General features: G+C 37.4%; 2 protein-coding genes across 3 annotated transcripts; both read left to right on the top strand.

Annotated features, from left to right (window-relative positions):
• Window positions 1–2,135: 2,135 nt before the first annotated feature.
• On the top strand, window positions 2,136–8,886 carry LOC148202139 (uncharacterized). Its single transcript, XM_088108598.1, has 2 exons — window positions 2,136–2,683; window positions 8,674–8,886. The coding sequence occupies exons 1-2, from the start codon at window positions 2,287–2,289 to the stop codon at window positions 8,703–8,705; spliced, it is 429 nt and encodes a 142-aa protein (XP_087964724.1). The 5' UTR covers window positions 2,136–2,286; the 3' UTR covers window positions 8,706–8,886.
• Window positions 8,887–12,758: 3,872 nt separating this feature from the next.
• On the top strand, window positions 12,759–27,400 carry RUS5 (root UVB sensitive protein (Protein of unknown function, DUF647)). 2 transcript variants are annotated; one of them, XR_015784952.1, is made up of 15 exons: window positions 12,759–13,105; window positions 13,491–13,550; window positions 13,864–14,021; window positions 14,145–14,245; window positions 17,334–17,392; window positions 17,539–17,585; window positions 17,665–17,743; window positions 17,837–17,909; window positions 21,578–21,667; window positions 25,073–25,132; window positions 25,224–25,337; window positions 25,750–25,810; window positions 25,895–26,013; window positions 26,100–26,230; window positions 26,851–26,908. XR_015784952.1 is itself a non-coding variant. In XM_047292086.2 (15 exons), the coding sequence occupies exons 1-15, from the start codon at window positions 12,951–12,953 to the stop codon at window positions 27,082–27,084; spliced, it is 1,503 nt and encodes a 500-aa protein (XP_047148042.1). In that variant the 5' UTR covers window positions 12,793–12,950; the 3' UTR covers window positions 27,085–27,400. The 2 variants fall into 2 exon arrangements, 1 of the variants encoding a protein (XP_047148042.1); XM_047292086.2 differs by having other exon boundaries at window positions 12,793–13,105; window positions 26,138–26,230; window positions 26,851–27,400.
• Window positions 27,401–27,987: the final 587 nt, after the last annotated feature.

Below are 27,987 nucleotides of genomic sequence, written 5' to 3'. Positions count from 1 at the left end.
GAAGTTGTCTAACCGGCTCTGCCAGATTCAACTTCTTGTTTCCCCATGAATTTTTATATTAAGATTATTTTTATGATTGTCAAATATTGTATTCTTCTATGACCATTTATAGTAATGTTTTATTATTGTTAATTGTTTATAATTATCTTGTATGAATTCTATTATGGATGTTTATTGTGATGATTTTATTGAATGAGTTTGTTGGCTGAAATTAATCTTGTTGGAAGGTTTGGAATAAGGGTTCTATAATAGCTTGTATATGGGTATTAAATATATATACAGTGTTTGAGGTTGTTGTGAGAGGAAGTAAAATTAGGCATTTTAAGATTTAGAGCATAAGAAAACAAGGTAGATAAATTAAATAAATAAATTATTAATTATTGAAGGCCTCCCTTTGTTGGTAGGATAGAGGAACCTTAAAAACCTGAGTTGGCACATCCCTGATCATAGAGCAGCCCTGGCCTGGTCCAGTCAGTTGTGACTAGTCATATGTGCTGGCGTCGAAGGTGAGTTTGATGCGTTCAGACATCTGAGTCCTCTCCGGTGACCAATTGGGGTAAAGAAAAATCTCTACTAGGATGAAAATAAAATAAAACAAGTTGATTGTAGATGCATAATATTATCATGGTAAAAATTTCATATATATTTTATTTATCATTACATTGAGCCCAGACTTTAATATGTAGTTCCTAAGATATGTTGATGTATTTTGGTTGATCCATGATCTTTGTTTGGTGAAAATATGTTGAGTTATACTCGTTATGGGCAAAATGAGTTTATAATATGAAGCATGATATCTGTCAATGTGTTTAATTTATTGATACCAAAACGGGTTATTATGAATTCATGATTAAAGAATGAACATGATTGAGTTAGGTGGATAAGAGGGTATGAATTGTTGGTTTTTATGAAATGTTGGAGTGGATATGAGAAATCATTACTTATGAAATGATGTTTACTACCGGGAGTAGTATGTTCGAGTTATACCATGAGAGTTTGGTATGAGCAAAGTAACACCTGAGATTTATGGAAGCAGGCAGAGAGGGGTCTGACCATAAGGCTTCAGAAAGTAAGACATAGTATGTAAGTGAGGCTTAAGGAAGCAGGCAGAGAGCGGTCTGACCATAAGGCTTCATGAGTAAGCATGGTACACTTGTAAGATTTATGGAAATGAGAAAGATGATTTTGATAATGATGAATTAATGACACCGGAATAATGATATTTTATCAATTGCAGAAATACCTGATTTTAATATTTTTGTTACAAGTTTAATGATTTTATGATATGGTTGGCTTACCCTTATTTGTTTGTACTATGATCATATAACTCATGTTATATGTGATTAGATAATGTTGCAGATGCGGTTGAAAAAGCTTAGAGATGAGAGAGATGCGGGGAAAAACTTTCAGGGATTTTTGTAAAAAGAATAAATTTGTATTGGGAAGATTATGTTGTGTAAAATTTAGAAGTTGAAATTTCAATGGTGAAGACTATATTGTTTAAAGTTTGTAAGTTTGGTATTGTACTTTGGAGTAATTGAAATAAAGTTTGATTGTTTATATGAGATATCAAATTAATTTAGTCTCTACTATCAGTAATACCCTTTAAATTATTCGGGTGTTACATTATGGTATCAGAGCAATGGTTTTCGAAAGTATTTTGGGACTATGGGGAGTGAAATTATTATTCTTAGTAAAACTATTAATGGTTATGATGAAAATGACTATTTGGAGGAAATTGATATCATATGCTAAATTGTATTGTTATCTTTTTGAAGAAATCATTTAAACTCGACAAAGATGCAGCAACAACAAGTTGATCAAGTACCTCAAAATCATTCTAGCTTGAATGACTTCTTAAGGCATGATCCAACTAAATTTAATGGGGAGGCTACTCCTGATGAGGCTGACTCTTGGCTAAGGCAGAACGAGAAGATTTTTCGGGTAATAACTTGCTCAGAAGAACAAAAATTAACTTATGCATCATTTCTTTTGGTGGGTGAGGCTGAATATTGGTGGGAAAGTATGCAACAGTTGATGACGGTTCGTGGTGAGACTGTGAATTGGGAGAACTTTAAGATAAGGTTCTTGGAAAAATATTTTCCAAACAGTGCAAAATTTGCAAGGGAGGCGGAGTTTCTGACCTTACAACAAAGAAGGTTATCAGTACAAGAGTACGTAGTAAAATTTAATTATCTCTCGAGGTTTTATACTCAGAATATCACAGAAGAATGGAGATGTCGAAAATTCGAGGGAGGACTAAGGCATGAACTGAAGAAGGTACTTATGCCATTGGAAATACAAGAGTTTCCAGCATTGGTAGAGAAAGCCAGAATGATAGAATTGTTGGAGTTTGATCCAAGTAGAGTTTCCAGACTTGCAAAGGGAGAATCTTCAATGAAATTCAACAAGAAACCTTATGAAAAACCACAATTATCATATCGAGGAACAGTGAAGTGTTTTGAGTGTGGAGGGGCACATTTCAGACGTGACTGCCCTAAACTTACTGGGGAAAGAGTTGAAGGGAAGAGATGTTTCATCTGCAATGATCCAGGACACTTTGCTAATGTCTGTCCAAAGAAAAAGAAGGTGGGAGAACCACAACAACAAGATTCTGCTGAAGTAAAGCCCCGGGCAACAGGAAGAGTATTCGCAATGTCTGCAGAAGAGGCTACTAAGCCAGGTACATTAATCTTACACACCTGTATGCTGTTAGGAGAATGCGTATATGTTTTGTTTGACTCTGGAGCCACACACTCCTTTATATCTCTAGCATGTTTAGAAAGACTCGGATTACCGATGCTTGATCTAGGGTGTGAATTAGTAGTTTCTACACCAGCATCGGGACCAGTTACGACCAGTTCAGTCTGTGTCGGATGCCCGATCCAAATTGCAGGACGCAAGTTCAAAGTGAACTTGATCTGCTTACCCCTTCAAAATCTAGACATTATTTTAGGAATGGATTGGTTGACTGCCAATCACGTTCTTATTGATTGTGGGAAACAAAAGATAGAGTTTCTAAATTTGAACAATTTAGAACTAAGCTCAACTCGAGTCGCTGCGAAGGATATCAAAGATGGAGCTACCTGCTATGTGGTGTTAGCTCAGGAGAAAAGAGAGAATACTGAAGAACAAATCATCGGAATACCTGTGGTAGAAGAATATGTTGATGTTTTTCCAGAAGAAGTGCCAGGTTTACCACCTAGTCGAGAGATCGATTTCACAATAGATCTAGTGCCCGGAGCTGGCCCGGTTTCTATGGCTCCATACAGAATGGCTCCTGCCGAACTAGCAGAGTTGAAAAAGCAAATCGAAGATCTGTTGGAGAAGAAGTTTATCCGTCCAAGTGTGTCTCCATGGGGAGCTCCTGTATTGCTGGTGAAAAAGAAGGATGGAAGTTCAAGGTTGTGCGTGGATTATCGACAGTTGAACAAGGTTACAATAAAGAACAAATATCCTTTGCCAAGAATCGATGATCTATTAGATCAGTTGAGAGGAGCAGAGGTGTTTTCAAAAATTGATCTCAGATCTGGTTACCATCAGATTCTTGTCAAGACGGAAGATGTACAAAAGACGGCTTTCAGATCTCGCTATGGACACTTTGAGTACGTGGTAATGCCGTTTGGTGTGACGAATGCCCCAGCGATTTTTATGGACTACATGAACAGAATATTTCGGTCATGTTTAGATAAGTTCGTGGTAGTATTTATCGACGATATTCTTATCTATTCAGAGAATAAGGAAAAGCATGCAGAACACTTGAGGGTGGCGTTGGAAATTTTAAGAAAACATCAACTGTATGGGAAACTATCAAAGTGTGAGTTCTGGATAGAGAAAGTACAATTTTTGGGTCATGTGATTTCTGCTCAAGGAATCTCAGTGGATCCAGCAAAAGTGGAAGCTGTGCTAAAGTGGGAGCGGCCGAAAACTGTAACTGAAGTACGAAGTTTTGTAGGATTAGCCGGTTATTACCGACGTTTTGTCGAAGGGTTTTCCAAGATTGTAGGTCCTCTAACTCAGTTAACTCGTAAAGATCAACCATTTCTGTGGACTGACAAGTGCGAAGCCAGTTTTGAAAATATGAAGCAACGACTAACATCAGCACCAGTATTAATCATTCCAGACTCTAGCAAATCTTTTGAGGTGTACTGCGATGCGTCATATCAAGGATTGGGGTGCGTTCTAATGCAAGGAAGGAGACCTGTAGCTTATGCATCTAGGCAGTTAAAAGCGCATGAGAAAAACTACCCAACGCATGACATCGAACTTGCAGCAGTAGTATTTGCATTAAAGACATGGAGACACTACCTCTATGGGGCAAGTTTCCAAGTTTTTAGTGACCATAAGAGTCTAAAGTATTTGTTCGATCAAAAGGAATTGAACATGCGACAAAGAAGATGGATGGAATATATGAAGGACTATGACTTCGAGCTTTTATATCACCCAGGAAAAGCCAATGTGGTGGCAGATGCATTGAGTAGGAGACAAGCTCAGATAACAACGATGATGGTGAAGGAATTAGAACTGTTAGAAAAGTTACGTGATATGAACTTGGGGTTGCAGTTAAACCCAGATCACATATGGTGTAGTCATTTAGTAATCACTAGTGACTTCTTAGAACAAGTGAAGGTTGAGCAGTCGATGGATCAAGAGTTGCAGCAAAAGATCAGGTTGTTGGACACCGATCAAGCTAAGGAGTTCGTTCTAAGTAAAGATGGCATACTTCGATTTAAAAACAGAGTGTGTATCCCTGCAAAGAGTGAATTAAAACATTTAATTTTAGACGAAGGCCATAAAAGTCGTCTTAGCATACATCCAGGTATGACTAAGATGTATAAGGACCTGAAAGAGTCATTTTGGTGGAATGGAATGAAGAGGGATGTGGCCGAGTTTGTAGCAGCCTGCTTGGTGTGTCAAAAAGCAAAAGTGGAGCATCAAAAACCGGGAGGGATGTTACGACAGTTAGACATTCCTCAATGGAAGTGGGACAGTATCTCGATGGACTTTGTAACACATTTACCAAAATCATCAAAAGGTCACGATTCTATCTGGGTTATCGTTGATAGACTAACCAAGAGCGCTCACTTTTTGCCTATTAATCAACGTATGTCACTAGAAAAGCTGACGGAGTTATACATCGGGGAAGTAGTGAGGTTGCATGGCATACCTACAAGCATTGTGTCAGACACAGATCCAAGGTTTACTTCAAGGTTTTGGCAGACGCTACAGAAGGCTCTGGGAACACAGTTGAAGATGAGTTCGGCTTATCACCCTCAGACTGATGGTCAAACAGAAAGGACTATTCAATCTTTGGAGGATTTGCTGAGAACTTGTGTATTAGATCATCTTGGAAGTTGGAATGAGATACTACCATTAGTAGAATTTACTTACAACAACAGTTATCATTCCAGTATTGGTATGCCACCATATGAAGCTTTATATGGAAGAAGATGTAGAACACCGTTGTGTTGGTTTCAAGATGGGGAAGCACTGACAGTGGGACCCGAGCTATTACAACAAACCACAGAAAAAATAAAATTAGTCCAAGATCGGATGAAAGCAACTCAAAGTAGACAAAAGTCATATGCCGACAAAAGAAGAAGACCGTTAGAATTTGAAGAAGGAGATCATGTATTCTTACGAGTAACGCCAACTACAGGAGTCGGGAGAGCTATCAAGATGAGGAAACTGACACCAAAATTTCTCGGACCGTATCAAATTCTCAAAAAGATTGGGCCAGTGGCTTATGAGATAGCACTACCACCTCGATTGACATATTTGCATAACGTTTTTCATGTATCCCAACTGCGGAAGTATATTCCAGATCCAAAGCATGTGTTAGAAGTTGATGAAATTCAGGTCAAGGAAAATTTAACAATGGAAGTTGGCCCAGTGCGTATACTAGATGTTCAAATGAAAAAGTTAAGAGGGAAGGATATTCGCACGGTAAAGGTACTTTGGAATGAAGACACACAGGAAATGACTTGGGAATTGGAAGAATTTATGATAAACGAATATCCATATCTCTTTTGTAAGTAATTTTTTTTTTGTTAAATAGTCTTTGTTTAAATAAATAATTTTCGAGGGCGAAAATAATTGTTGTTGGGGAGATTGTAAGATCCTTGAAAATATTTGTATGTTAAAATGTAAGATCCATAAAAAAAAAAATATTTATAATAGTAAATTTTAACATTTTATTAGTAATAATAATTTTAATGGATAGAAAAATGTAAATTTTTGGATATAAAGTTATAGTAATTTTGGAGGGAGAGCTTCAAATTTTTGATAACTTATTTAGGATTTTTTTAGAAATGTGAATAGTGAATAGTGAATAGTAAATAGTAAATAGTGAATAGTGAATAGTGAATAGTTAAAAAAAAAATATTAAAATAAATTATGGAAGAGAACACTCCACGTAGAATTAATCATTCAGAGATAAGAATGGTGAATAAAAAATAATTTTTGAATAGTAAAAATGAATAGTAAAAGTGAATAGTAAAAATGAATAGTAAAAATGAATAGTAAAATTTTTGGCTATAAATAGCCAAGGGGGGGAGGCTGAAGATTTACACCAAAATTCTAGAGAAATTGTGAGAGAAGAGAGTTAGAGGAAATTCTAGTTAAAGAGGGGAAATTCTGGAAGTTTCCGGAGAACGGTTTGAGAAGAGGAAACTAAGTCTGGAATAGAGGTAAGGGAAGCTAACTTTGAGTATTTCTTTTTGTATTATCTTGAGTCTTGAATATGCTATATTTTTCTTTTGTCTGATTTTAAATCTTAAATATGGAGTATTTTGTTTCTGTATGATTTTGAATTTTAAATGAGAATATGTTTTTTTTGTGTGTTAATATCCAAGTGTGATAATTGTAAAATGTGATATTGATTATGTTATGTCAATTGTATGTTATTAGTGGTTTATATTTTTATTTTGGAAGGATTAGAAATTGTCTAACCGGCTCTGCCAGATTCAATTTCTTGTTTCCCCAAACATTTTATTGTTTTCCTTATTTATCTTTATTGTATTTTGGAAGGATTAGAAATTGTCTAACCGGCTCTGCCAGATTCAATTTCTTGATTCCCCAAACTTTTTTTTATTTCCTTCTGTATTTATTTTATTACATTTTTGGAAGGATTAGAAGTTGTCTAACCGGCTCTGCCAGATTCAACTTCTTGTTTTCCCCAAACTATTTATTTCTTTACTTATTTATTTTATTGCATTTTTGGAAGGATTAGAAGTTGTCTAACCGGCTCTGCCAGATTCAACTTCTTATTTCCCCAGACATGTATTGTTCTTGTTATTTAATTATATTGTATTGATGGATGGATTAGAAGTTGTCTAACCGGCTCTGCCAGATTCAACTTCTTGTTTCCCCATGAATTTTTATATTAAGATTATTTTTATGATTGTCAAATATTGTATTCTTCTATGACCATTTATAGTAATGTTTTATTATTGTTAATTGTTTATAATTATCTTGTATGAATTCTATTATGGATGTTTATTGTGATGATTTTATTGAATGAGTTTGTTGGCTGAAATTAATCTTGTTGGAAGGTTTGGAATAAGGGTTCTATAATAGCTTGTATATGGGTATTAAATATATATACAGTGTTTGAGGTTGTTGTGAGAGGAAGTAAAATTAGGCATTTTAAGATTTAGAGCATAAGAAAACAAGGTAGATAAATTAAATAAATAAATTATTAATTATTGAAGGCCTCCCTTTGTTGGTAGGATAGAGGAACCTTAAAAACCTGAGTTGGCACATCCCTGATCATAGAGCAGCCCTGGCCTGGTCCAGTCAGTTGTGACTAGTCATATGTGCTGGCGTCGAAGGTGAGTTTGATGCGTTCAGACATCTGAGTCCTCTCCGGTGACCAATTGGGGTAAAGAAAAATCTCTACTAGGATGAAAATAAAATAAAACAAGTTGATTGTAGATGCATAATATTATCATGGTAAAAATTTCATATATATTTTATTTATCATTACATTGAGCCCAGACTTTAATATGTAGTTCCTAAGATATGTTGATGTATTTTGGTTGATCCATGATCTTTGTTTGGTGAAAATATGTTGAGTTATACTCGTTATGGGCAAAATGAGTTTATAATATGAAGCATGATATCTGTCAATGTGTTTAATTTATCGATACCAAAACGGGTTATTATGAATTCATGATTAAAGAATGAACATGATTGAGTTAGGTGGATAAGAGGGTATGAATTGTTGGTTTTTATGAAATGTTGGAGTGGATATGAGAAATCATTACTTATGAAATGATGTTTACTACCGGGAGTAGTATGTTCGAGTTATACCATGAGAGTTTGGTATGAGCAAAGTAACACCTGAGATTTATGGAAGCAGGCAGAGAGGGGTCTGACCATAAGGCTTCAGAAAGTAAGACATAGTATGTAAGTGAGGCTTAAGGAAGCAGGCAGAGAGCGGTCTGACCATAAGGCTTCATGAGTAAGCATGGTACACTTGTAAGATTTATGGAAATGAGAAAGATGATTTTGATAATGATGAATTAATGACACCGGAATAATGATATTTTATCAATTGCAGAAATACCTGATTTTAATATTTTTGTTACAAGTTTAATGATTTTATGATATGGTTGGCTTACCCTTATTTGTTTGTACTATGATCATATAACTCATGTTATATGTGATTAGATAATGTTGCAGATGCGGTTGAAAAAGCTTAGAGATGAGAGAGATGCGGGGAAAAACTTTCAGGGATTTTTGTAAAAAGAATAAATTTGTATTGGGAAGATTATGTTGTGTAAAATTTAGAAGTTGAAATTTCAATGGTGAAGACTATATTGTTTAAAGTTTGTAAGTTTGGTATTGTACTTTGGAGTAATTGAAATAAAGTTTGATTGTTTATATGAGATATCAAATTAATTTAGTCTCTACTATCAGTAATACCCTTTAAATTATTCGGGTGTTACAATGATCACAAATGTATGGATGTACATTACCAAGGAAGAATTCTTGTTAAAACTCAACGTGCATAAACAGACTGGTAGCAAAGTCCAAATAAGTGGGGAGTTTAGGCAAAGTTTCTGCACACGGGGGGTCAACTGTGAAAATGACCTTGTTTTTAATTAACTAACTTTTTTTAAGATTTATTGGACTTATTGGATATAGAAGTGTTGTTCAGCCATTGATGATCATAAGTATATGGATGTACATGGCTAAGGAAGAATTCTTGTTAAAACTCAATGTGTAGAAACAGATGTGGGAGTAAAGGCCTAATAAGTGGAGAATTTAGGCAAACTTTCTGCACACGAGGTCAACTGTGAAAATGACCTTGTTTTTTAATGGAACCAACTTTTTTTAAGACTTATTGGATTTATTAAAGAAATTTAATTTTTTCATAAGTTTACTTCATAAGTTTACCTCATAAGTTTACTTCATGTACACTTTCATAGTTTAATTAAATTATAATATTTTGAAGCTTGGCACAGTGGATTTTGAACAATAATAAATTTATATTTAAAATTTATTTTCATTATTAATGTTGTTGACATGATAAAGATAATATTTAATATATTTGTGTGTAAAAAGGATTCCTATCTTCAATTTAAACAATTAATATTTTTATTTTATCATAAATGTTATTAATCAAAAATTTTAATAAGTCAAATAAGTGTTAAAAAAGTTTGTTCAATTAAAAAACAAGGTCATTTTCACAGTTGACTCCCGTGTGCAGAAAGTTTGCCTAAACTCCCCACTTATTTGGCCTTTGCTCCCAGGTTTGTTTATGTACATTGAGTTTTAAAGAGAATTCTTCCTTGGCCATGTACATCCATATACTTGTGATCAACAATGGCTGAACATCACTTCTGTATCCAATAAGTCTAATAAGTGTTAAAAAAAGTTTGTTCAATTAAAACACAAGGCCATTTTCACAGTTGACCCCCGTGTGTAGAAAGTTTGCATGAACTCCCCACTTATTTGGCCTTTGCTCCCAGATTTATTTCTGCACATTCAGTTTTAAAAAGAATTCTTCCTTGGCCATGTACATCCATATACTTGTGATCATTTATGGCTGAACATCACTTCTATATCCAATAAACGGTGGAACAACGGTAGAACAGCGCTGGAATTTGCTTCGTTCATCGATAAACGACGGCGTGCTTCCGATAAAGGGTGGGAAGACACGCGAGCGAAAGGGATTACTTCACGGGACTAATTTTTCTGGGGCTGAGCACGTTCTAATCGGCGGCGCAACGACAAAATGTTCTCCGGTAATCGTTGAACAACGCAGCTTTGCCAAGTAACGGTGGAAACTCCGTCGAGCTCTTCTCGTTAGCGTGGATGCTTCTCTCTCTAGGGTTTTCAATCCAAAATTATGAATACGATTTTCAAATGCAAAAGTGAAACGCGCTCTTCAGACCCCTCTGCATTCAATATCCACATCATTTATTATTTTTTATTCATTTTACACGTGAACCACCCAGAACATGACACGTGGCAGTGTAAATTTTTTTTCAAATTCTGGGTGTCAAAGTATCATTACCCTTTTATTAAACATAATTTGATCTGAACCTTTCCATAAAGTTAATTTTACTATTCTAATGGTACGTGTAAATGTACAAAAATAGTATAAAAATGCAACCGTGCATGTAGAAGGATATATATATATATATATATATATATATATATATATATATATATATATATATATATATATATATATATATATATATATTCCCAATATTAACACCAAGACACAACAACGATCATGTTTCTTTTTTATGATTCACTCACTGAAAAAAAAATTTATGACGACCTATTATAATGGATGAAACCCATCAATTATAATAGGTTGATCGATGACAAAATTGTAATAAACAAAAAACGTATTATGACAGAGTTTTAGAAATTAGTCCGTGGCAAACTTGTAAATAATTTCAAAACGTATTATGACGGAGTTATGGACACCAATTATAATATACAACGCGGTGACAAGCTTATAAACAAGTTAAAAACGTATCATGACGTAGTTATAGAGAGATGTTATAATACATTAGAGGGGTGGAAAATTTTGATAATGTATTATGACTTATTTTAAAAAACCAATAATAATATCTCTCTATTTTGCATTTCCCTCTACAATTTTTAGGTGCGCTATCTCTATTGTCCATCACTCTTCTTTCCATCACTTTCATTCACATCGCAAGCCCTAATTTCTCTCGTTGTGCTTTCATCACTCTTCTTCACTCTTGTTCGTTCATCACTCTCATTCCTCTTTTGGAGTTCGCCGGTCATTGAAAAGGAGTTCGTCGGTCATTGTCGTCAAGTTTGCCAGTCACTTTCTACAGTGTCCAGTTTTGTTCTTATTTCGGAATAAGGGTTTTATTCCGGTCAAACAGTGATTCGATTCGCATCAAAGAAAGCTTGAAGTAGGAGCTAACTTAGTTACACTGCACTTCACTATTGTGTTTCTATATCATGCTGGAAACTCAAATAGGATTTTTTTTCCTCCAATATTTTGTGTAGCATATTAAATTTAAAGCTTTAAATTACTGATTAGATTGGAATGGCTATTGGAGAGGTTAAAAATCAAATTCAAGCAGTAAATAACTAAGTGTACTATAGTGTGATATATTATTTAGAAAATAGCATTCTGATCCTAGTGTACAATACTTTTTGGAAACAGATCATAACTAAGTTTCCATAAAATCATTTTTTGGATTAAAAAGCAAACCTTTTAAAATTAAAACAATTTCTCATAAAAAATTATCATGTATATTTCTAATAAATTTGGATAATGCTAAGCAGTACCGTCGTTAAGAAGAAACTATAGATTAAATACAAAATTAAAGAGCTTAAAAATAGTTATCATTCATAGTAATTTTATTCTACCTAAGGATAGTAATGTAAGGAGTCAAAACAAGAATTAGGAATAGTAATGTAAAGAGTGAAAACAAGTTTCATTGCCTCTTACTCACGTAAGAAGTAATAATTCATACATTTCTCCATTTCCAATTAACTTTTGTCTCATTCTCGTTTTCATTGGATAATAAATATACTTGTATATCCATGTCAATACTAATTTTTTTCATTATTTCAATATTAATTAATTAATTTTTATAAAAAATAATAAAGTAAAAATATGATATCATCAAATATTTAGTATTAAAAAAACATATTCAACATCAAATATCTAGAAATAAATTACAAGTATATAAAAATGAGAGTACCAAATAATAATCAAATAAAAGTGAAAGAATACTTTAACCTTTGATTGTGAGAACGAGAGCATTTACATTAAAGATATGAAAAACCGTAATATTTCCTCCTTGTTTCACAACATGAAGGCCGCGACAACTGCTAGAAGCTTACAAAACACCCTACTAAAACTGAAATGTTACCATGGAGAATCTTGCATCCCGATATTATCTTTCAAATTTGCATTTCATAAGGTGATTTGCATTTCATATTATTTTCTAAATTTAAAATTATACAATCTAAAATGTTATTTATATTTTAAATTGTCTTTTAAATTTATATTATAAATTGTATAATATATATGGATTGTATAATTTAAAATATAGATCTACATTATAATTCAAAATGTCAAATTAATATTTTAAAATTTTAGATTGAGTAATCCGAAATTATAATTAACAGACGAAAAAAAAATATGACATTCTCCTTTTCTATTAATTTAAGAAAGGGTACAATTGGAATTTTAGGAAATATAGGGTACAGTAAAAAAGTATGCGGTGCATGAAGAAATAATCTAAGCCCAAAACTAAATTCGGCTTCGTGGCTGGTTCTTGATTCGTGGCGCGTTCTTCTCTTCCAGTTTTGGAGATAGTGTTAATCATGTTAGTTTCAGCCACACACAGAAGACGAAGCAAGAACCAAACCCTTCGATTTTTTGTACTGTTTCACCATTAAAACATAGGAAGCTTCGAAGTTTGTTGTTTCTTACAATGTCTCACACCTTGCAATTTTCATTCTCTTTGAGTGCATTCAATTCTTCAATGAAGGTGGAGAAGATGAAGATAAAAAGACTTAGAACCCGTTGCTTTCGTGTTCTATGCTCTTCTGAGCGCTCCAGTTTCGAAGATAATGCTGATAATGGGGGGTCTGATACTTCTTTTTTGGTTGTTTTGTTCTGCTAAGAAAACTTCAAAGGGTAGATTTTTGTGCGGACAATATTGACTTTTTTCTTAACCCAAAAAATATTGTAGTTTCTAGAGGACGAGGGAATGTGGATAACTTATCTCTTATAGAGAGGAAAATAGAAGAATTACCTTGGGGAAAAAGAAATTTTGTAAGTTGATGAAATATTTTACAGTGACCGATTTCAGTCAAAAAAAATTGTGGATAAGTTATCTGTGACAAGAAGAAAGTGATTATGGAGAAATTTTTTCCGGGTTAACTTGATTATTAAACCAAACTTTTGAATTAGGGTCTGTTTCACTGTTACAACAAGCTATCATAGTACTATTTTATTTTCTTTCTTTCAGAGGTCAGGTTTCATCGCGGGTGATTTTGGTGGAGAGATACAGCAATGGTACTGCGAAGAGGTTTCTGCTCAACTTTACCAAAATTTGGGTTCTGTTCTTCATTTTCTTTTTAAATTCTGTAACTGTACATTCATGAAAGTTTCTGTGTTAGTAGCATACTACTAACATCCTGTAAGTGTACAGTCATGAACGCTAATTCACATTGTACTTCATAAGAAAAATTGAATGAAAAACTAAATGTCTGCATGCATCAAATTTGAACAAAAAGGAAATAGTGGTCTGTGTTTGGTTGTTCCTCAATTTCATAAATTGTACATTGGTTGTCTTCTATAAATCAGGCTTCAACTATTACTTTTCTTCCTCTTATAAGCAGATATGTATTAGGTGATGATTCGCAGTTGCAAACCTTTCTTGTTGACGATGGAAGGTCTACTAGGGCAAACAGGTTTCAGGATTCCCATTCCCTTGATGAAAGACTATTGTGGCTTCCAGACACAATCAAAGATTTTATCCTACCAGCAGGCTTTCCAGGTGGTTAACATTTAAACACTTTATTGGATGTTTCCAGAGAAACTTCTGGAGTTTTAGCTTCAGTGATTATGCAAAGTTGGAGGCAAATAATTTGCTTACTTAACTTTATCAGTCATGATGCAGGATCAGTTTCAGATGATTACTTGGATTACATGTTACTACAGTTTCCTACCAATGTGACTGGATGGATCTGTCACACCCTTGTGACTTCGAGTCTTCTAAAGGCATGTCAATCTTGCCCAAACTACTGATTTTTTTTCTCAAATATGCTGTTGTGCATTTGGCATGCTTACTGTTGAAACTGATAATTAATACACTACACAAAGCCCTGTTGTGCATGTCAGGGAGGCTTAATGTCAAATCTTAAAAATCATTAGAGATGGTTTTGTCATGTCCTTGCTACTTTGGTACATTTTCTAATAGTGATTAAATTTTTCTGATGTATTGTTAGGGTCCTGGGTTGGAAACCTAACTATCACACTCACTCGATGCAGATAAAAGAGATGAAAGAAGGGGTTCTCTTATTCACAGTAATAGAATTGTCACTCTACAAAGAATAATGGGAGCATAACCTCCCTGGCTGAGGGCATAACCCCTCTCTATAAGCTAAAACGCCTGACTTTACACAAAGTATATTCGATCCCCTTTACAGAATTACAAGAGCTCTATTTATAGCCGCTCTGACCTGCTACCCCTTACCCTTAACTCCTAAACCCAATCTATCCTATCATCCTAGATCCTAACATTACACCCCGCTTCAGAACAACCTTGTCCTCAAGGTTGGAAACGTGAGATTTGATCTCCTTGCTCCGCTTCATCATCGTGTACTCATATGAATGGCCCTTTGGCAACTGCCCTCCAATTCAGGTCTGGAGGTTTGGGTGGTGCCAATTCCTCCTCCAATAACTTCCATTCATCTTGGATTTTATTAGCTTCCAGCATTCTGGTCACCTCATTTCCAGAATTATAAGCCGTGAGGAAATGGTCTTCGATGTCTTTCAAAGCTTCAAAAAGTTTTCTCCCCTCTGCAGGTGCCTCATGAACGCAAGGCCCTTCTTTTGTTTGCTGGTCCACCTCTTCACAAAATCGGTCCTTCTCTCCCGGGCATTGATTCTTCCATCCACCTTTCCCTCCTCATCCTTCATTCTAATGGTAAGCCCGTTCGGCCAATTACTGAGAGACTGTTTGGACTGTAAGATCGTTCGGCCTTTGAATGTAATTGTAAGACCATTCAGCCAATGACTAGGAGACCGTTTTGAGTGTAAAACCGTTCGGCCTTTTACTGTAGCTATAAGACCATTTGGTTCCTCCCGTCCTCTTCCGTTTAGGTCCGACAGTCCTCTCCCGTGCGGATCCGGCAGTCCTCTCACGTTCGCTTCCCGACGTCCTCTCCCGTTCGGTTTTGGCAGTCCTCGACCATTCGGTTCCAGCAGTTCCCTCACGTTCGGATCCAACAGTCCTCTGCCATGCGGTTCTCTTCTCCATGTCTTTGTGCCGTTCGGCTCCTCCCCCCTGCATTCAACCTTTGTTCTTTAATGACCAATACCGTTCGGTTCCCTGGCAGACCGTGCATATTCCAGACTGACCCCACACTCTTGGCGGCTCCCGATCGGCCTGGGTGATTGGCCTCGGACCACTCGGCAACTCCCGATCGGCATGGGTTATAGCGATCGGCCTCCGACCGTGTCACCTCTCCGCTCGTTCGTCCCCAAGACGACTGGTCTTCTATGGCCTCGGACCGCTCGACCAATGGCTGGTAGACTGTTTTGACTGTACGATCGTTCACGTTCGATGCTGGGACGTATTCTTCCGCGGTTCCCGACTGCTTACTGGCCGCCACCCTTTCAAAGATGGTACCCTCGTTCCGTTCTCCAAATCGCACCACCACTGCCCCCTTCAGACCTTCCTAAGAACGATTCTTGGCTTTCTCCTTCCAGGCTCTGAACCAGTAGCCAACGCTCCCCTCCATACTGATGTCAGCTAGGCACACCTTTTCCTCCTCTGCCACACCTTGCAACTCGAAGAACGTCTCTGCCTTAGAGACCCACCTCAACGGATCAAACCCTTCGAAAGTGGGTACTTCTACCCTTTTTCTCCAATTAGGTTGGGCGTCTCTTTGGTCTTCATCCAGTTCCTCCTCCGAGCATTCCCTTCTCTTTCTCTGATTCTCGTTAACAGAATGTTGATCTTCATCTACAGACCCTGGACTGCCTTCTAATCCCTTTTCCTGGGTCCACACCCTTCCTCCAAGAACTCGCAAGAGTTCTCTAGTTTCCTGCCGCATTTCTTGCATATTTTTTGTCCATTCTGCTAGCTCCCTTTTCTGTTCGTTGATCCTCCTTTCCCAATAATTGTCTCTTCCTTCCATCACGCTCCTTTCCCCAAGAATCCGGCACCCCTCTCCAAATGGGATCCGACAGCCCTCTCCAAATGGGATCCGGCAGTTTCTTGATTACTTCTTGATCCTTCACCCCCACTCCGATCCGGCAGGTCGGACCAATTTGTTAGGTTCTTGGGTTGGAAACCTAACTATCACACTCACTCGATGCAGATAAAAGAGATGAAAGAAGGGGTTCTCTTATTCACAGTAATAGAATTGTCACTCTACAAAGAATATTGGGAGCATAACCTCCCTGGCTGAGGGCATAACCCCTCTCTACAAGCTAAAACGCCTGACTTTACACAGTATATTCGATCCCCTTTACAGAGTTACAAGAGCTCTATTTATAGCCGCTTTGACCCGCTACCCCTTACCCTTAACTCCTAAACCCAATCTATCCTATCATCCTAGATCCTAACATGTATGTTCGAAGATTATGTCCTTTGAAATCTATTAGGGAGGCTTGTTAGTACTATTGAAACTGATAATTAGTACACTACACAAAGCCCTGTTGTGCATGTCAGGGAGGCTTAATGTCAAATGTTAAAAATCATTAGAAATGGTTTTGTCATGTCCTTGCTACTTCAGTACATTTTCTAAAAGTGATTAAATTTTCCTGATATATGTTTGGAGGTTATGTCCTTTGAAATTTGTTAGTACTTGTTAAGAAGTGAATTTTAAACTTAACTCAATCTTACCAAAACCAGTTTGTAAAGTGAGATTTGCACCAATTTATATACTTTAAATCAGTCTTATTACTAGTCGATGTGAGACTTTTAACAATACTAAACCGTCTGGATCTAACATTTTGCATTTGTATGCTCTCCATACCAATGTTTTCTTTTCCTTAAAATTACTTCTTTACCACATAAATGCAAGGAATGATGACTGTGCTTTCCATCTGTCGTGTCAAAATTTCTACTTAACCACAGGCTGTTGGTGTTGGCTCTTTCTCTGGAAGCACCGCGGCTGCTTCTGCTGCTGCCATCAGGTGACTCAAATTTTAGAGCCTATGCTTTTGTAGACAAATACAACATTTATATGCATATAATAGTATCATAAATAATTTCATGCTGCCATTATTTGTCAATGTAATTTGTATGTTGTAAATTTTATGCTCTTGCTCTATAACTTTAGATGGGTCTCAAAGGATGGTATTGGAGCCGTTGGACGCTTATTCATTGGTATGGCATTAACAAAGTAAACTGAAAGAAGCAAAAGATATGATTTTTATTTTTAGCTAAATGTTGCTCTTTTTGCCAGGTGGGAGGTTTGGAAGTCTTTTTGATGATGATCCCAAGCAATGGAGAATGTACGCAGACTTCATTGGCAGTGCTGGAAGGTCTGTGTAGTATGCCTTGTTTTCCTATGCAAACATGCAAATAAACTCTGGATCTAGAGAGAGAGAATCTTACACTGCTGACATCTCATGCAGCATTTTTGATCTGACAACCCAACTATATCCTGGCTATTTCCTTCCTTTGGCATCTCTTGGAAATCTTACCAAGGTACTTTATTGTGCATCTTTACTCTATTAAAAGAACTACTATTATTAATTAATATTATAAAGATGTGGAATTAAAAGGGAACATCTAATGGATAATAATTAACTTTGGATTAATATCATTTTCTGGCTATCCTTTTCATGGAGTCCAGATTCTCTGCTGGGTTTTTGGTGCTGTCCTCTGCTGAGCATTAAAAGACACTGATGTTGGTACCTTAACTTTTTTTTAATATATTTTAAAACATCAAAATCAGTGCTCATCAATGTAGAGAAACAACACAGAAAAACCCAGCTGAGAATCCAAATTCATTTTCCTGCTACTAACTTTTTTATTGTTCAAGGAGGAAAATAAATAAAAATATGATAGAATTCTATCCCCAAAACGAGAAGAAAAGCAAAGAAGGTAAGAGAGACAGTGAATGATAGGATATGAATGTGGGCCTTAGAAGGAAGGGAAGACAATAATAAAATATAGTTGTTAGAGGGGTTTAGGGTTTTGTTAGGACAGTTAGGAAGCAGGGGGCAGGATAACTGTCCTGGTGGGGTGTTATGTTCAGTTTAGGAGGAGTCTTTAAATAGGGAAAGGGTTGTCTAGGGATGGGACTTTTGGTGATTAGATTGTAAAACAGGTATTGACCTGTGGAGAGGGTTAAGCCTCTATTTTCTTGTTGTACAAACATTCGTTTTGTTAATACTACACAGTTTCATTCATACCTTGCGCCGTTTTGTGTCAAGAAGCAAGTTCTTGATTAGGTTCCTTATCCAGGAACCTATCAATTGGTCCAACCTGTCAGATTCCCAATCGGAAGGGTGACGTACGCACGTGATGGAGGGCAGAGTGTTGGCGATAGAAGGTCAACTGGAGGCGGTAGAGATTACGCTGGCCGAGACAAAGGCGGATACGGTCTTCTTGCGGCATGAGACTGGGGCATTGAGGCAGAACTGAGGCAATGCGCCAAGACATCCAAGCGATTCTGAAATTGTTGGGAGATCGCAACAAGACCCACACGGGCCGCGCCGTGAGGGTAGTGAATCCTCCGTAAATGATAACGACGGCAGACCGGAAGGGGAAAGAGGAAGACAGGGAGTAGGGCGTCAGGACGGCATGACGAATTGGTGAAAACGGGTGGAGCTACCTGTGTTCGAAGGAGGCGAACCCTGGAACTGGATTAGTAGGGCGGAAAATTGTTTTGAGGTACAGAAGGTAGATGATGAGGAGAAGTTGCAACTGGTTTTCATTAGCATGGAGGGATATGCGGGAAATTGGTTTAGGTTTTGGAGGGAGAAAACCAAGAACTATTCTTGGGAAGGATTGAAGAGAGCCCTGGGAATTAGATTCGGAGGAGGGACAAGGGAACCGTTTATGAGAGACTGTCGACCATCAAGCAGGCCGGAACGGTAGAGGATTATGTCTGGGAGTTTGAGACGCTGGTGGGACAAACATCAAGATTCCAGAGGAGCAGATTCTGGGTTACTTCATGGCGGGACTCCAGGAGGAGGTGGGCGATCATGTCAGGCCGCATGACCCACCAGACCTGATGACGGCTATGCGAGTGGCGCGAGATTTGGAGAGATTATGTACAGTCTTGAGAACGGGAGGGGGATCGACGTCCAAGAATCAAGGTTCGTGGGGACGATCGGTGGGGGCCGTTATGCGAGTAGAAACCCATCAAGACACGCCGAATAGAGGGGGGGTCGCGGAAAGTGTAGGGTCCGCGGGGATTGCGGATATTGATCATGGCCGAAGAGGAGGAGGAAGATGGAAGAGAAGTGGAACCTGAGCTGAACCTCGTTAAAATGGAGTTGTCGGCGCTATCTAGGGGGGGGGGGGGGGCTATCTTCTCCCAAAACGATGAAATTACGGGCCAGATAGGCCGGCGAGAGGTGTTGGTTCTTATCGATAGTGGCACGAGCCACAACTTCATCAGTCGAAGGGTGGCGGAGGAATTGGAGTTGACGGTAGTGGACACCCAGCCTTATCTGGTGAGCTTGAGGGACGAACAGAGGAAGAAGATCAGTGGGTGCTGTGAGCAGGTGGCATTGAAGATGGGGGATGCAGAAATTGTTGAACGATTTTACTTGTTCGAGCTAGGAGGAGTGGAGTTGATTCTCGGTGTGGAGTGGTTGGGAAAATTGGGGAAGGTGACAGTTGATTGGGGTACGTTAACTATGGTGTACCGCCAAGGGGAGGAGGAGGTAACAATAAAAGGTGACCCCACATTAGAAAGAAAATTGGTGGGACCCAGGACTTTGTCGAAAATAGATGAAGTAGAAGCTTGGCTGTTGATTTGGGAATTGGGCTCGCTGAAGGCCCAGGAGGGTATCCAGAATTTCCAGGGTCTCACTGAGAAGTAGAGGAAAATCATGGATACAGATTCAAGAAATACTTCTAGTGATTGGAATTGTTTTGTTAGCCATCAGTTATCAAGGGTAGGAAGGATAAATCTTCCACCAAGGAAAAGGTCATAGTCTCGGCTAAAGATCTTACGAGGCATGATTTCGAGTTGAATAATAATGGCTCTTTGGATAATTCGGGTAGGAGACATTCTTTTACATGGAAGAATAAGAAGTTCCTCACTTTCAAGGAAACAAGGATGACACGAAAATGGTTCCATAAACCCTGTCTCTCCTATCGACCACCACCCAAGCCTCCAGACCTAAAGTTGCAGGTAGTAGCGAGTGGGTTCCCTTCCTATGATAAGACCATATCACAATGCCAACTCAAGTTTCAGTGTTCCAACCTTGAGGACAAGGTTGTTCTGCAGCGGTGTGTAATGATAGGATATGAATGTGGGCCTTAGAAGGAAGGGAAGATAATAATAAAAAGTTGTTAGAGGGGTTTAGGGGTCTGTTAGGACAGTTAGGAAGTAGGGGGTAGGATAACTGTCCTGGTGGGGTGTTATGTTCAGTTTAGGAGGAGTCTTTAAATAGGGAAAGGGTTGTCTAGGGATGGGACTTTTGGTGATTAGATTGTAAAGCAGGTATTGACCTGTGGAGAGGGTTAAGCCTCTATTTTCTTGTTGTATAGACATTCTTTTTGTCAATACTACACAGTTTCATTCATACCTTGCGTCGTTTTGTGTCAAGAAAAAAGTTCTTGATTAGGTTCCTTATCCAGGAACCTATCAGTGAATGAAGGTGAATAGAATAGAAAACAGACACAAGTTACCCATCTCTTGTTTATTTGGCATAATGGAATAGATATATTAATTGCTGACGAGGTTGTGCATTTTCTAAGCATAGATAAATTATATTTAGCTATGCACAGAACGTATAACATTGGCTTTTACTGGATGTTTTATGAAGAGGGGTGGTAGTTTCCGTGCCATTTTATCCTTTTTTGCACTAAGAGTTTGACCTTTCATTATACCCTTTTTTTTTCTTTCTCTTCACATTCCAAATGAATATTGGCTACCATTTTGTTCTTGCTCTTCTGTGCATCCTCCCAAACAAGTTCCTAGCAATAGAGTCAAAATGTTCACTTCCAAGCCCTACTTAAAAGAGGATTACCACATCAAAAATAAGTAGTTATGACAAATTCTTTTTTTAACATAAAACCTTAAAATAGATATTTAAAAGCAGTTGTAATTCTGCACTTAAATGTATGCAGATGGATTGCTTAATATCCAATTTATACATGATTGTGTTATTTTCTGCGTGATATTTAAACAGGCTGTAGCAAGAGGACTAAAAGATCCCTCTTTTCGCGTGATTCAAAACCACTTTGCAATTTCAGGAAATCTAGGAGAAGTAGCAGCAAAGGTGTACTCTCACATTTTAAACTTAGAATTGAAATCTGTAATTTCTGGTAATAGTATTTTGTTGTGATTATATCTAGAAAGCCTAGAGTTTTATGAAAACTGCATTGGTATTTGTTATTCTCATGCTTTCAAGTATTAATTTAAATGTTGACCTCTCCCTCCATAAATGTTTCTCACATGAAGAAAAATTCCGTATGGTGCTCCCTTCATTAAAGCAATGAGGGAGGCTGATTTTATTTCTTAATTTATATTCAGCTTCTTCTTGTCTCAATCCAAAAACTTTAATGAGCCTCTTGGCTGGGGATTGATTCACCAAACTAATCAATGATATATAAGTGTTATTTGTCTTTGTTAAGGAAGTAAGCACTAAAAAGCAGTCAATGAGGCTGATATTATGCTACTAATAGCAACATGCCTTAAGTAATAAGTCTTAATATAATCTACCTAATCTTCATGACAAAAAGAAATCATTACTTATTTTATTTCTTCTAAGTTACATACCAGTTCAGGTTTGCCAAAGCTTTTATTATATTCTTAGACAAATCTTTGAGTCAGAAAGAAAAATCAAGATGTTGGACCTAGAGTGAACTGGTATATACAATGTTATTCACTAAATAGTTGTTGTAATTTGAGATAATATTTTTAGAATCTTCCTAATTAGAGGAAATAGATATATAATCTTTTATTTTATTTTATTTTCCTAGTTTTCCTATTTCCCTTTTTAGGAGAATTAGATTATTACAAATAGAGGGTATCAGAATTTATATTTTATTATTGAGAATAATAAATGAGTCTTATTTTCCACTTGGTATCAGAGCCTGTCTGATCCACTTCCGCTGTCTTTGCTGTCTGCCGGCTGCCATGGCCGCCAGCGGCCCCCTAAAAGTCTCTTCTTTAACATGTGTTTTTAATGGGCTCCAATTACCCTAGTCAAGTTCTGCCTTAGAATTCTGGCCTTTTTTCCAGTATTACCAAATACAGAGTTTGTTTGAGTATGATCAGAATGGGATTCAAACTCATTCCCTTTCAGACCAGTAGCTGAAACTGGTGCTTTAGATATGTTGATGCCTAATCAATTTTGGCTCCTTTTGGCATTCTTATTAACTGCCAGTTGAATCAAAGAGACCGAAAGTCTCTTCTTCGAAGAACCCAAGAAAGGCCACTGCCTTCGCTGCTTACTCCGTTGTGCACCGCCGCCGGTCACCGTCCGCTGCCGGCCTCCGTACATCGCTGGCTACCGTCTGCTAACGGTCACCGTCGCAGTTCTGACCGGTGAACAGCAGATCTGGGTTGTCTCTTCAAGCGCAACCTAACCCTGGTGGTCGACGTCTCAGACTCCTCCGCACGTGCCGTCACGCGCCTCCTCTCTCCGTCAGATCTCGTGTGTGTGTTTGTCCCGCGTCGCTGTCCCGGCGTCAGAATCACATCGCGTCGCTTCCGCTCGACTCGTCGCAAGCTTCCATAACAGAATCTGTGTCTTCTTTGCTTCTCACTATTCGTCGCAAGCTTCATTCGTTTTTTGTTACTCGAGCAACAGGGCTTCGTCTCCGCTGTTGATGCCGTTGATGCGCCAGCTCCTAGTACTACTTCTCCCGCTTCCGTCATCTTCTTCTCCATTGAGAAGGGTTCTCTGCCTTCACGGGCTTTCTACCACCACCAATGGGTTTCTTCTTCCTCTTTCTTGTGCAGTACTGATTGGTTCTTCTTGCCGACGTCTCCGCCGCTTGTGCCGTCGAATGCATCGGCACCTGTGGCCAAGCCTGTCTCCACCATCTGGTTACAATTCCGTGATTCTCTCTTACAAGTGTGATGTCCCCGTTGGCCTGTGGCATGAAAGGGAGTCTATTTTTGTAGTTGTGATGTTCTAGTCAACAATTCATAAGCCTTGTTGGTGGGTGCTTTAATGCCGCTGTTGCTGCAGTCAGTTGTTGTAACCTCTGTAGTTTGTCGCTGCTGTCTCAATAAGCTGCCACATTTTCTTTGGTCAAGATTAAGAGTGTCTCGTGAAGTGCATTAGCCGTAGTTTGCCGTGAGGGGAAATATTTTTCTTCTTGGGCTAGAGTTTAGCCCGTACTTTTGTGATACAATGTAAGTATCACCATTTGGGAGTAGTCCACTAGAGAACTTAGGACCTCCAAAGTGTCTTCGATATTTGGTGTTTTTTGGTTTCTACCATCACTAATGTGAAAGGCTCTCTTCACTGTCAATGCTTTGTTATAACAGCTCATTGAGAGTTGTTCTTTGAGACCGCCCGCTGAATTGACTCTTTCGAAGTTATGGGATTCATATTTGTCCCTCGTACGGATCGGTTCTCACCAGTTCTTCCACCTACACGTTCTGTTGTTCAATCGTGAGGAGGAGAAAGTTCCAGCCGCTGCAGGGTAGTGTAGTTTCTGCAGGTCTATTGTTGTTAGCTTCTGCAGGACAGATGTTTCCTGAAGGTTTGTTGCTGTTCAGGGCAGTTAAGTCCCTGAAGGTTTGTTGCTGTTTAGGATAGTTAAGTCCCTACAGGTTTGTCGCTGTTAGCCTTTTAGTTTCAGCCGCTGCAGGGTAGTGTAGTCCCTGCAGGTCTGTTGGTGTTAGCCTCTGCAGGACAGTTGTTTCCTAAAGGCTTGTTGCTGTTCAGGGCAGTTAAGTCCTTGAAGGTTTGTTGCTGTTTAGGGTAGTTAAGTCCCTACAGGGTTGTGGCTGTTAGCCTTTGAAGGCCTCCCATATGTTACTCATGGAAATCATGTTCTTGAAGTTTTGTTGTTGTTTGCCACTATTGATGGCAATCCCGTCTCTGCAGTTTGTTGTTGTTCACCACTGGAGGCCCTTCATCTGTTCTTGTAGTTGTTGTTTGCTGCTGCAAGTCATCATCCATTTTTTTATGGAAATCTCTCTCGTCCATTACTGTCCAAGTTGAAGTTTCATTGTGCTAGTACGCTCTCGTCCATTGTTGTCCAAGTTGAAGTTTCATGGTGCTAGTTCGCCCTTGTCCATTGCTGTCCAAGTTGAAGTTTCATTGTCCTAGTTCGCTTTTGTCCATTGCTGTCCAATTTGGTTTATTGACGTTCTCTACAATTGAGTTTGACTATTCCAAGCTTGGTTCATACAATCTTGTATGATCCAGCTTGAGGGGGAGTGTTGTAATTTGAGATAATATCTTTAGAATCTTCCTAATTAGAGGAAATAGTTATATAATCTTTTATTTTATTTTATTTTCCTAGTTTCCCTATTTCCCTTTTTAGGAGAATTAGATTATTACAAATAGAGGGTATCATAATGTATTTTTTATGATTGAGAATAATAAATCAGTCTTATTTTCCACTATAGTTTTGTACTTGATTCACCAATTGTCAGTGTACCACATTTTGGAAAACGTAAAGATTTTTCCTCACACAATTGTTTCATCAAAATTTCTCAGGAAGAAGTTTGGGAAGTGGTTGCTCAACTGGTTGGCCTTGCTTTAGGCATTTTGATTCTGGTAAAATACATACATTTTCAGGAGGGTTTTGATTCTTGGCACCAAGACACTGTTAGTTGACAGGTTCCATTATTTTATTTTATATTTGCAGGATACACCTGGCCTTGTAAAATCATATGGTGTACTTTCGTTAACTTGGTTGAGTATGCGAGTTCTGCATCTTTGGCTACGCTATGAATCACTTTCAGTTCTTCAGTTTAACACAGTAAGAATCCACTGTATAATATAATATGGAATCTAATGCATATAAATCTCTATGCGCACGAGCTTGTAGAAAGACCTTTTGTATCGACATTGTATAAGATATTGATTTATAATATCACTAATGATAACCGTTCTGTTTCCCGTTTTTCTTGCTTTGTCCAAAACCAAGAGGGAAACAATCATCAGAAAGATAAAGAATGAATTTGGATTCTATTCTTCCCAGCAGAGATGTATATTTTTGTTTTTCTTTCTCTCTAACATGGATAGGTACCAAATATTTTGGGTATGAGGTTCCAATACTTAGGATCATAAGACTATCTTACAGCTACATCCCTTCCGTTTCCTCTAAACAATAAGGAAGAAAATCCACTTAGATTTGTTTAGTTATTTACCTTTTGTGTAACTATTTGCAGATAAATCTAAAGCGAGCTCGCATACTGGTAAAATCATACATGTTACATTCTACTGTTCCAGGTTACATTCAGACAAATTCAATGCTATGTTGCATCAGTTATTTCTCTTCACGTATGTTCAAATTGCCAAATGGTTTTATTTCAGGATGCACAGATTGCAATAGAGAAGAGAATATATTAGCTTGGCCACAGTTCATGAAGCCAAAAATAATTTTTGGCTTGCCATTGGAGAAAATGGACGGTGTGGAGAGATCTCACTTTATGGTATAGGACCTATTGCTGCTATTGTCACAATTTTACGAAGCAAACCAAGAGGTTCATAATTATTTTCTGTTTTTGTTCAAATAAAGCGCAGTCAGAATCATATAATTATGTTATAATAGAACAGGTGGAGGCACTTCTAAAGTTATATGCAAGTGAGAAATATATTCTTATGGTGAATCAGAAACCAGAAGATTTGAGGTTTTATGTTTCTTTCAAGGTATGCTTTAAATTCCCGTGTGAGAATTAACTGAAAAACAATCTTCATTTTACATAAATTTTATTATTATTATTATTATTATTATTATTATTATTATTATTATTCATGACATGATCATTCACCCAACAACTTAAGCCACTTGGTATATTTGGTCGTTGATAGTATTTATATACTTTGACCAAGACCAAATTCTTAAGAATTTGATCCTTGTCATCACCATTCATTAATAAAAAGTTGAATTTTTTGACAAGTAGTTCTATTCATTGGTCCATACTTCTAGCCCACAAGGGCTATTACGCGTATCTGCTGCATTGTCTTTGTTGCTCTTCTCCAAATTTCCAAAGAGTATATAAATATTTAAAACAGGTAGCTGCCACCTCAAGGAATAACTTGACAACACAAGTGAGGTTGTAAAATAACAAGGAAAAAAGTATTAATGCCATGAAGAAAAAGCACATAGTAGAAGCAACTTGAAGAATCAAACACAAAACAGTAATATGGGGAAATGCTGTCATGTGTCTTTGAGATGGGAATTTTAGAATTACTTATGGAATTTAGGAAAATCTAAATGTTTAGCTGGATAAGTTTACTGTACCTTCTCATTGATAATGACACTGCAGATTGGAGCCACAAGTGTTTCCGTATTACGAAGTGTGTGGCAGACTTTCTGGCTGAGTGAGAACTGGGATAGTGATGTTAATATTTGTGATCAAATTGCCAACAGCCTATTGCAATTGGAAGAAAAGTTTGAGGATTTCATTCAAAAGTTGAAAGATGCAGAATGGGATACTCAGCAATTAAATTTGAAGGTTCCGAAAAACCTCTTTATTGATGATAATACCAATCCCCTCTAAATTCTACAGTGATGAAGCTGATGAGGTTTTATAGTGCAAAATTATATGACCATCATGAGGTCTTTCTTGATAGTGGAGGCATAAATCAAATTGTAAATTCTGTAAGCAGTTTTGCAAGCATTTAGATCAAATCAAGATACTATATTCAGACGCAGACATTCAACTAAGGGAGACATTGTATCAACTCATTAAGTACCCAATACTGTCTTTGATACTTCATAGGGAGGCTCCTGTTGTAAACCATTTGTTCTCAATTTTGTTTAAAATCTTTCTTGTATGCAATTTTTGGGGACAAATTTCATTCATGTTTGGTATTCATGACTTCTGTGGATGTATAAGTTAGGTTAATCCTGCTATCTTTAGTCTAAAGCAGTTCGTTATTCTGTCTTCATAAAAAGTTCATTGGTTCACCTTTTGAGGGAGAAATTAATGCTGATTTAATCAAATTAATTGCCCTGTATAAAGATGATATGGAAAATGAGGGTATTGGGTTTTAAAGCCTAAATTCATGGTTGTCTTGTGTTACCATTTTACCAAATATGCAATGCCTTTATCTGTGAGGTAACTTGTGGACTTATCGTACTTTATAGGTAAAGAACCAGAGATTCTACTATGTTTTCAATGTTTGAAGTTATTATATGCCAACTACAGCTCTTCATATTAATTAATTCCTTCCTTTCAAAGCCAAATCCTTGTAGTTGACAACTTTTCTGGTTTGTGGTCATTCACTAGGCAGTAGCATTAAAGAGAATTTGATATTATGCACTTTCTGTACTGAACAAGTATAAAGTAGCTAATATGGAAATATTCCTAAATAGCTTCCTTCACTTCAATTCTTAGCTCTACCATCAGAATAGGATGACAGATGCTCCCATGCACTTCCAAAGCTTAATTCTGCAGTGA

Source organism: Vigna umbellata, chromosome 3 (assembly GCF_029865625.1).
Source record: "Vigna umbellata cultivar VRB3 chromosome 3, Vumbellata_1.0, whole genome shotgun sequence".
In the NCBI taxonomy this organism is placed as follows: domain Eukaryota; kingdom Viridiplantae; phylum Streptophyta; class Magnoliopsida; order Fabales; family Fabaceae; genus Vigna; species Vigna umbellata.
This window is presented reverse-complemented; position numbering and strand designations above follow the sequence as displayed.

Excerpts from the sequence above, each read along its gene's own strand:
- LOC148202139 (XM_088108598.1), top strand. The coding sequence starts at position 2,287 with ATGCCATTGGAAATACAAGAGTTTCCAGCATTGGTAGAGAAAGCCAGA. Across the intron at positions 2,684-8,673 it reads AGAAGAGGCTACTAAGCCAG|ATAATGTTGCAGATGCGGTT; the intron begins GTACATTAATCT and ends ATATGTGATTAG.
- RUS5 (XM_047292086.2), top strand. The coding sequence starts at position 12,951 with ATGTCTCACACCTTGCAATTTTCATTCTCTTTGAGTGCATTCAATTCT. Across the intron at positions 17,586-17,664 it reads CGTTGGACGCTTATTCATTG|GTGGGAGGTTTGGAAGTCTT; the intron begins GTATGGCATTAA and ends TCTTTTTGCCAG. Across the intron at positions 25,133-25,223 it reads CTTTAGGCATTTTGATTCTG|GATACACCTGGCCTTGTAAA; the intron begins GTAAAATACATA and ends TTATATTTGCAG.